General features: G+C 41.9%; 2 protein-coding genes across 2 annotated transcripts in view; one reads left to right on the top strand and one right to left on the bottom strand.

The window, feature by feature from the left end:
* Window positions 1-857: 857 nt before the first annotated feature.
* On the bottom strand, window positions 858-6,170 carry sgcb (sarcoglycan, beta (dystrophin-associated glycoprotein)). The gene is made up of 6 exons (XM_080539542.1): window positions 6,041-6,170; window positions 4,841-5,050; window positions 4,069-4,254; window positions 3,636-3,827; window positions 3,057-3,188; window positions 858-2,758 (listed from the first exon to the last, which is right to left on the bottom strand). Exons 1-6 carry the CDS (start codon window positions 6,053-6,055, stop codon window positions 2,549-2,551), a joined length of 945 nt encoding a protein of 314 aa, XP_080395668.1. The 5' UTR covers window positions 6,056-6,170; the 3' UTR covers window positions 858-2,548.
* A 1,299-nt stretch (window positions 6,171-7,469) lies between these two features.
* Window positions 7,470-10,098, top strand: part of spata18 (spermatogenesis associated 18) — a gene marked incomplete at both ends in the record, with an annotated part of 7,587 nt that continues 4,958 nt past the window's right edge. The window contains 3 exons of the mRNA XM_080539472.1: window positions 7,470-7,556; window positions 8,837-8,942; window positions 9,795-9,910. Coding sequence (XP_080395598.1) covers window positions 7,470-7,556; window positions 8,837-8,942; window positions 9,795-9,910 — 309 coding nt within the window. The remainder of the gene's footprint in view (window positions 7,557-8,836; window positions 8,943-9,794; window positions 9,911-10,098) is intronic.

A 10,098-nucleotide genomic window follows, 5' to 3' on the forward strand; every position in this document is an offset into this window, starting at 1 on the left:
TATCAATGCAAATTGTTGAAACTGTATATTTAGTGAGCAGATATACTGGAATTATACTATACATACACATACATATACACCCCAAAATAAAGCCACAACACACATGTTGCTCACCTACAAAAGTAACAATTTCTGCCGTGTTTTATTTGATTACAAGACACACAATTAGCAACATGACGGAAGTAACGGAAAAACATCCAACTCACCTCTGCGTGTCCACATTGTAGAGCCAAGGGTGACCGAACTTGTGACTTGTGACTTGTTCCACCCTCTCCACCCCCCAGTGCTGACTTTGTGATCAAAGTCTGGAGTGTGTGGGCTAGCTATGGTTGAGTCAAACATGCACATTCCCCAAGCTGACATACAGTAAAACCTTATGGAGATTTCCACAATCATTCACATAGCTCGGTTAATATCTTACCAGGATTTTGTTTTCCTTTTCTTGACAGGCAACTGTCTTCCCAGAAGGCTTCAAGACGAGGGAAACAATGCGCAGACTGCATTTATTATTGGTTATGAAATTAGGGGATAGTAACTTATTTTGTATAACTTATTTGTTTTTGTTAATTTTGCCTGTGTAGGCGTGTGTGTGGGAGAGAAGAGAGTGTGGGGTGATTCACATACACTTCAAATGTATTTGTTGTAAGTCACTTTGGATAAAGGCGTCTTCTAAATGCCAAAAAATGCTCGAAAAACTAACAAAAACAAATAAAATGTAAATGTAAATACATTGCATAAATCTCCGAAGTAGGCATAGTGGGTTAGGCTACTGACCAAATGAGGTCATTTTCTCACATATAGAGAAGAGACAAGAAAAGAAAGGAAAAACAGACTACAGCACACTTCTATTCAAACACTGCATATTCCTTTATTAGAACAAACATGAGAATGAAACCATGGACATTTTCCAAAGGCTTGTTGGCAAGATTCCATTGGAAAACAATGGATTTCTATATCAATTAAAATAAGCATTGAGTCCATATTGCTGCTTGAGAGTGATAATTGTGTTTCTTCAAGCACGTTGTTACACACACCATCTAATACATACTATAAGCATGTATGGAAACAGACGATGAACTCAAAGATAAATAGACATTACACTTGTAGCACTGCCACATATGCAGAGCATCATGTTATATTGCACAGAATACCACTCAATTATAAGTTGTTTCAAACCACATTATCAAAATATATTACACATAAAACACATTAGCTTCATGTGATACCACGATTTCAAAAACTAAAAACAGGTGCAGTCTGCATTCCCCTGTAATGTAACTTAGTGCATGCACGTTCCTGTATTGGGAGCCTTAGCCAATAGGATGTTATGGACACTGATGAAAATTCACTTCATTTGGTATTGTACTGTAACTAAAACACTGCAATCTAATGTCTTACGGGGAAACACTGGGATATTTGGCACAAACAGGAAGTTTAGAGATATTAGAGAGTTATGTAGAGATTCATCTCAGAAATCAACACTAGACCTCTAAACATCCACCGATCCTCTCCTGCGCTCAGTAATACTGGCTGGATACAATTATGTTTGGGTTGATGAAAAGCCCTGCACATATCCAACCAACTGAAACTCATAGGTCTTCTGTGTCTTCTGCATTGAAATAACCAAACCACAGTCCAAAAGAAATACAGTGGGCCACATTGAGTGATCAGTGTCTGATGCCTAACATGGGCAGGTGAGTCACTGACATACAGCTGCCTGCAGAGTTGTACATCGAGCAAATGAAAATCAAGATAACTACCCTAAAGAGATAACACTGGACGGCATAATGAACCGGCTTGGTTTTCTGTTCCGTATCACACCCTCTCTGCTGCCAGAGAGAAAGGAGAGGTGTGTGTGTGTGTGTGTGTGCGTGTGTAAATGAGTATGAAGGTGGGAGAGTAAAGTGCTGCTGTCCTTCTGTTATTTCATGTAACATAATGAGATGTACATCTAAACGATATGTGACAGCAGCTGGTGAAACCGAAAACAGCCGATTTCTGACTTTCATTCTGAAAAATGTAAATACATTTCAGCATTGTTAAAAATCAATGACACACACTTGCTAGTCAACTAACACAGCTTGTTTTGTGAGCCTGCTAACAATGTAAAGTAGTGTTATAGTTAACTAGGTAGTAGTGGGGATCACTCACCGAATCCATTGCATTGCAATGTTTTGGCTTGACTAGCGAGTGTGTCATTGATTTTCAACAACGTTGACATTTATAAAAAAAAATCTGAATAAAAGTTAGAACATTTTGATTGGTTGGCGACTTGTTCCCCGTTTCCTCAGCTGCTGTCACATATGATAATACTGAAGCAGGATAATACTGAAACATCTTTGGCTAAGCAGATATGAAACCATCCTACAGCAGACAAACAATAAACTGTTTGTTACACAACATTTGTGTGTGTCACATGGACATCTGATGTGTATACTGTACTGGACGCTGCTCTATTGTATTTGAACACTGACCTAAAAGCCTAAAACCAGCTGCTGATTGGATGATGGATGGACAATGGTGTGACATCATTTCCTGTCCCAGTCTCTCAGTGGGCGTTGCCACAGGGGTTGTCGCTGGTCTGGCAGCCCATGTTTTGGTGTTGCACCTTGACGCGGAACAGCTGGCCGTCCGCACACATGCACAGCTTGTACCTCAGGCGGTCGCGTCCCTCCTCTAAGTTGTACCCTCCCACCGAGGAGTTGGGGATGCGGGACATGCTGACCATGACGGACCCGTTCAGAACAATGCTGTGCTCCTGTCGAGAGAAAGGAAGAAGACCATGTTTTTTTCATAGGTTCTTTTTTCGGAATGGGGAAATTTTTTATTGGGACAGAAACTGTGGAGAAAGACACGAGGAAAGGGTATGTCAGCAGGGCATGGGGCTGGATTCGAACCCATGCCGACATGAGGATATGTGTGCACCGTAGGCCGTGGTGGTGCTAGACCACTGGACCACCCAGGACGCAACATCTTGTTGTTGTACATCTTGTACTAAGCATATTTTCGCTGAGTTTTTTGTTGTTGTTGTGAGATGCTTAGGCGGTCACACTCACAGCCTTGAGCTCGATGTCTCCTCCCATTCTGAACTCCACAGTCTTGCCCATGATGTAGACTCCCTCGTTGCCGCGGACAATGGCCTTGCTGTCGCTTTTTATGGTGAGGTCAGAGTGGGCGCTGCTGGTGATCTGAAAGCAGATAATAATAATACATTAGACTTATATAGCGCTTTTCTAGACACTCAAAGACGCTTTACAAACTGAAAATAAAAGGAAACAAAAAATAAATAAAAGAAAGTATAGGGGCCTAATTAAGGTAGTGCTGGGGAAGGGGAGGGGGAGAGGGTTAACTGTTGAAGGCAAGCTTGAAGAGGTGGGTTTTGAGGGCCTGTTTAAATGTTGGCAGGGTGTTGGCCTGTCTGATGTGGTTGGGGAGGGCGTTCCCCAACCCTGAAGTTGTAGTGCAGAACCAATTATTCAATATTACAGGGACAACTATGCTGTTGTGACACGAGGTATCATCAACGACGAGAGAGGGAAATTAACTGTAGAAAACATTTGACAGATCCCTTAATGAGCTTTACCATGCAATATGCCTGTAAATTAAATGGTCGCTTTTGTTGCCCAGATGCATACCCTTTCCGTGGAGGCCTTTCTCACACTGAGCTCTTTCACTCCTTTGGGCAGGTGGAACTCATGGTTCTCAAAGTCGGTGCTGAAGAAGGTTTTCTGCGTGCGGGGGTCAGTGAAGGATATGCCCAGGTCACTGGTGATGGAGGTCTTCTCTTTGTCTACGCGGAGTTGGGTGGAACCTTGCTGGAACACCACCTGTGACAACATCACACACATAGAAGCAGAAATGAAAGGGTGGAATCAAAATTAGAACAGTATGATCTAGCACAGTTTGGGGGTCAATGCGTTTCAATTCAGTTCATTCAGAAGCAAAATGAAATAACAATTCAAGGTTTGCGGTTTGCGTGCGTGCATGCATGCATGCGTGTGTGTGTGTGTGTGTGTGTGTGTGTGTGTGTGTGTGTGTGTGTGAGTGTGTGTGAGTGTGTGCACTCACCGGGTTGTTGTTGCCAGTGATAACTAGGTCCTGGTCCTTGCGGCCCCCCACAGTGCTCTTGTGCAGAGGGTGGACCACCCCCATGTCAGCTTTCTGCTTGAAGCGCAGCAGCCCACTATCATAGAACTCCATACTGTCACAGCCACCCGGCCCGATGTGGATCACCGTCCATATCACCAGAGTGATCTGAGAGAACAGTGATCTGAGTATGCTGATTCTGGGCATAATGTGTGCACTGTAGACCGCAGTGCTAGACCACTGGACCACCCCAGGCCACGAGTATACTGATTCAATAACAGCAGGCCTATCATCATCATCATCATCATCATCATCATCATCATCCTCAGAATGAGTTGAACCACTTTGAATATAACTACAACCATAATCAGTACCATGCAGAGCAATCTAAGAGTATTCAGTAACAGAACTCTATCTACTACTGACACTTTCTTATTGAATTATGCCTAGTGCCTTATTGTCTACAAATGATAAGATACTGCTAATTGCAAATAATCGTATTCGTCACTTATGTCCTGTACTATTGTCACTTTTTTAATTATCTTGAATTATGCCTATTGCCTTATTGTCTTGTGCTGCAATGTTAGGAATCGAAGCCTAAGAATTTCACTCTCTTAAACTTGTGTAATGTGACGTAACAATAAACTTGAAACTTGAACTTGAAAGGGTAACATCAGGGGGTACTTTAGGGTAACATCAGGGGGTACATGTATGAACCAGAGCACACAGACGGTGTGTCATGGTGGACACTCACAATGAGGTTGATGAGCGCCAGCAGGAAGAGGAGGACGATGATGCACACGGCCATGTTGCCTTTGCGTCCCCTCAGGCCCGTCTTGTGCAGGCGCTCCTCCTCGATGGGCACGTAGCCGGCCTTGAAGTTGCTGTTGTGCTCCTTATTGGTGGAGCGACGGTCCATGGCCTTCTCCCTCATAGACCTCTTCACCGGCCCATTTGAACTCTCCTACAACACATATCATTTATTTGACCATTATTTTAGCATCGAGTCCCATTGAGACCAGGGCCTCTTTTACAAGGGAGCCCTGCATACAAACAGTTTACAACAATACATAATACACATGCACAATTACAACAACATAATAAAACACAAGCAAGAAAAACAAACACATTTTTCAACAAAGAGGTCCTCAATCAAAAGTTTAAACTGCCCTAGGGACACCAGATCAACCAGTTGAAACGTTCTCTGCAGATTGTTCCAGCAGTGAGGTGACCCCACCCCACCCCACCCCACAGACACCACAACTGAAAGCAGATTTACCCAGTTCGGTAGACTCTAGGAACCTCCAGAGTTTACCAACTCTGAGAGACAGTTAGCTGATTTTATGTTCTTGCTGAATGTTTAAAGATTCATGGGTGCTTCACTGGGCCCAATACTTACTAATATGAACTTGGACACTGACCACCCAAAGAGCGGAGATTCCGTATGAGCCCTGATAGTTCCTTCTGCATGTACATATTCCCGGTTGAAATGTACCCTTGTTGTTATATTACAATGTAACTACATTATAGTTTGTTACAGTTCAGCCAGGCGTCATCGGAGAGGGGCAGAGACTCGCCTGGCATCGGAATGCACGCAATGAAACACCCGAGTCTCTCTGTCTGTGGGCATGACTAAAAATAAATGACAAGTCATTTTCAGCCCCTAAGAGCGAGTTTCAACATCATTGATATTCAAATCAGATGATAAGCTACCTTCATGCTGTACGGTAGTTAGTACACAGTTCAATCTGAACCACGTACATTAAATAAACCGTTATCCAGAGCAATTACAAACGTAGCCTATTCAGTCTTTATGACTCCCAAAAGAATTGCTTTCGTTTTAAAATAGGATAATGTCGCCAATAAATTCACATATTCTAAACGATCAATGTCGGAAAGGTTGTAAATGAGTAGAAAAATACAAAAAGAACAGTATTTCTGATTGAAAACAGACCTGTTCAGACGCCATGTTGACCCTCCCTCTCGTCTGACAGCTCGGAAGTCGGGACTCGGGGAAAGATGAGTGAGACCACGAAGGACCACGATTGATTCTTAAACTAACTTGATATTTATTATATGACAAGCCTTAGTACATACGGTACGATTAATACGTGCAAAACATGAAATAAGACAGAACCAGGAACATGTTTCGGAATGTTACATTTGGATTTTTCCAACGTACAGCTGCCCGTGTTGATCACAGATGGTTCAGTCCAGTTGAACCAGCCAATGGGAGAGAGCAGCAGCGGGATTCCAAAATAGGAAAGTCCACATATATATATAATTATAATAACCCATCATGTCCATTCACATTTTCCATAGATAACTTCTTATGAAGTGTCCATGTTCGGGTGCTCTAGATTGATGAATGGTTTCTACAGTAGCCTAAACGAGACACATAGATAGAAATGTCTGAAATACATAATCCAACATACATTTAAAAAATGTTATAATAATGATATAACGGTAATAATAACGCTCGTAATTCATTACAACCTAATAATAATAATTGTTGTTGTTTTTATTTTATACGTAATAATTATTATGATAATTATATAATAATAACAATAATATTGTCAACAATGATTTATGGGTCCTTAAAACTGCTCCCTCTCATAGCCTGTCTTTAGGCTGGTCTGCATCATGTTATTAATGTAGAGGGAATATGTAGCTACACAGACTTGCTGCTATCTATTTTTCCTCCATACAAAACAGCAGCAGTTTATGTGACTGGTGAATGTCTTACATGTTTCAAATGTAGGCTATATGCATGATCCCAGTGTTGAATACAGGGTCTATTTTATTTTATTTTAATTGTGTATGATCAATGTTCAGCTACTTATATCTACATGATTAAACGTGGGACAAATGAGAGAGATTCACATTGTAGAAATACATTTTAATCATGAAATTGCTGTCAAAACAGCTTACAGTTCTGTAAGTGTTGCCACTTGCCAATGTATTAGGCCTGGTGATTTTCTAATCTGCTTCTAATCTGGTTCTCTGTGTCTGGTGTCGTTTGACAGTATGACATTACAGTGGTCTCACTGACGACACCAAGACACCTGCATCATAAAGGACACATGCAGGGAACGGAGTGTGTCGGCTACGGGCTTTTAGTTCTCTTTCAGTAAAACGCGTCACAATTACTAAAGGCATTAAGGCAATACTGTGTTCGAGGGTCGGAGTCTTGTTTCATAGTAAAGGCGTTGCTACAACGGAGCAGGTGCTTGGCATCCGTAGTATCGAAGGTGGACAACAAGGGCAATCGTTGTTGTTTTTTACGGCGGGTATAAATACTCACGTCCCAGATTAAACCCACGGTTGTCCAAGTGGAGCAGTTTAAACCCTGCAGGATTAGGGAGGGGGACACACACACAGACATGGCTGACTCGCTAAGGAGGCTGGTCAACACTTCTGCTTTCAGCGTTCTCCAGGACAAACTTGAGACCTGGTACAAAGACTATCATGTAAGTCATCAATAATTCACGACTGACCTAATAAGATCTGCCGTCCGAATAGTCACTTTGGTTGTAATTGCAATGACCAATTAGGCCAACATTGTCTTGATTAAAATAGTGGTCTAGATCATTATGCAGGAAGACCACGTTTGACATTGGTATGGAACTATTTATGATGTATCATTTATCATACGGGTAGACCTGCTTCTATCACGTGTTTTATTCAGCAAATGTTTTCATCTCTTGTTTTAGAACCTGATTTAGACAGTTTCTGTTGACTCAAAATGACAAGTGACAAGTCACACTTGACAGACTTGAGTCCATAATCTCATCTTTCGACAGAGTGGAGTTTTAGTTAAGTGTTACAATGGATTGGAACGGACTAACGCAATGAAAATGTAGCAATAGAAAGAAATTCACTTGTTTTGATGACATTGATTTCCCGGCAAAGTTTGGTTACTATGGACGCCAGTCGTCATGGCGACCGGGAGACACTGACATGTTGCTTGTGTATTCAGCTCGAGCACGCCCCCGCATGCTTCCTGGTGGAAATATCTGAATATATTATATTTGTATTTACTGTTGTGCGGAATAAATAAAAACGCCCTGCACTGTACAACATTATTAACATTCTAAACCAGCAGTGCAATTGCTGGAAACCCCAGATAATGTGAGTTAGAGAAGCAGTTAGTTAGGCAGTTAATGGCTTTTGAGTGTCATAGCATAGGCTACTTAATATAGCCTAATACTAGTTACTTAACTAAATTATTTTAGTAATTTTGGTAATCCCTAACTGGTATTTGGTGTTCGATGTGAATTATATATAAAGGTAATTACTGTTACTATGTAATAAAACACCAGGTATTATATTATCTATCATTCAGATGAGATGTTAAACAGTGGTCCTGATTTTCTGTGGTCATCGAAATATCCCATGGCACTTATAGCAATAGTTAGTATATCTATCAATCAAACTTAATTTATATAGCACAAGTCATGCATTGAATGCAACTCCAAGTGCTCAACATAAGAAACAATAGTAAATAAAAAAACAATACAATAAAATAAGAGGTAGGAGATATAGTTATATGTATATAGTTAGTCTGTTAATACTGGTGTCCTCCTGGCCCTCATACTATCACACTATCACTATCACTATCACACCTCATCACCTCCTGCCTTCAAATCCTCATTCATCCCTTCTCCTGTCCTCTGCAACTCTTCTGCAGATAATTGCTGCAAATCCGAATAAGTTCTTAATCAACTGACCCGTGTCTCCTCTGCTATAGGTCATCTCCTGTGACCAGAACCTGAACAGGTGCTGTGAGCTGGTGGAGCTCACCTCCAATATCCAGGGCCAGCTCTTCACCCTCCTCAACCTCACTGCTAGAGAAGGTCTGTACTGGGCATGTCTCTGTAAGCTACTAAGTCCTCAATTCCCTTCATTCAACAACCCAGTCTCCAAATGATGCCGTTTCTGCAGACCAAAGAATACAATCTGTGTGGTCGTATTATTTGCGGCGGGGTGGTGGTGAGGTCTGCAGAAACTGCCTGACTTGTAACCTGTTACCTGCCACGGAAGTTGCAATTCGCTTAACTGTTTCACAACGTATCTTTAGTTTTACGTCGATCTAGTTTTACGTTAACGTTGGTATAGCCAGATAATACGACCACCCCAGACTGTATATCCTTGGTCTGCAGAAACGATCCCACAGACCGTATTCCTTTGGAGACTATGTTGTTCCTTTATCTTATCCAACAGACCCTGTCTGTCAGAGAGAGCCCACACACATGCATGTATTGTTTTTATATCCATTCATATACTACGACGACTCCCATCCTTTGTACGGACGGTGAATTTCAGCTTCTTCCTTCTGGACGAAGGTCTTTAAAAAGTGCAGAACAAAGCAGTATGAAAAATAGCTTTGCTCCAGCAGCCACCATCAATCAGATTAACACGTCGTAGCAACATTGTACAGATTACTTTTTTTGGAACAAAAAAACAACAAAAACAAAAATTGGAACATTGAGTGCTTTTATTTATGTCTACTGTGTTGTTTCTAAAATGTGTGACAACATATCGGATGACTCGTTTACTGCTGAACAAATCTACCTACGGGGTCCAAATGAAGTAACCTGAACCTGAACCTGAACCTATGATGGCTCACAGGCCACTTTTTAAGCAGGATATGACACACCTTCACTGTTATCCACTGTCTGACGACGCGTTATCACCCTGTGAGTCAGGTGGCCACTACGCCGGAGTGGACACCCTCAAATCCCGCTTGCTGCCATGGCTGGGGACCTGCTTCTCCATGGCCTCCTCCTCTGTCACCAACGACACCAGCCTCAACCTCATTCAGGTGAAATCCTTTAGCAACTCTCGTGGTTTTTGTCCCCCGCGATGACATCGGGGAGGGGACTACGGATCGGTCTCTGTCCGTTCGTATGTCACCCGCTTTTTACTGTCTGTTCCGTAGGTCACATGCTTTACTTTACTTGGGCGAATGATGCGTCTTGCCATACAGATTTACCTTCAAATAAACACAAA

Source organism: Nansenia antarctica (genome assembly GCF_963989245.1).
Source record: "Nansenia antarctica genome assembly, chromosome: 1".
Classification (NCBI taxonomy): Eukaryota; Metazoa; Chordata; class Actinopteri; order Argentiniformes; family Microstomatidae; genus Nansenia; species Nansenia antarctica.

Coding starts and splice junctions, on each gene's coding strand:
- sgcb (XM_080539542.1), bottom strand. Junction 3,828..4,068: donor TCACTGGCAACAACAACCCG/GTGAGTGCACAC, acceptor ATGTTGTCACAG/GTGGTGTTCCAGCAAGGTTC. Junction 3,189..3,635: donor GAAAGGCCTCCACGGAAAGG/GTATGCATCTGG, acceptor ATCTGCTTTCAG/ATCACCAGCAGCGCCCACTC.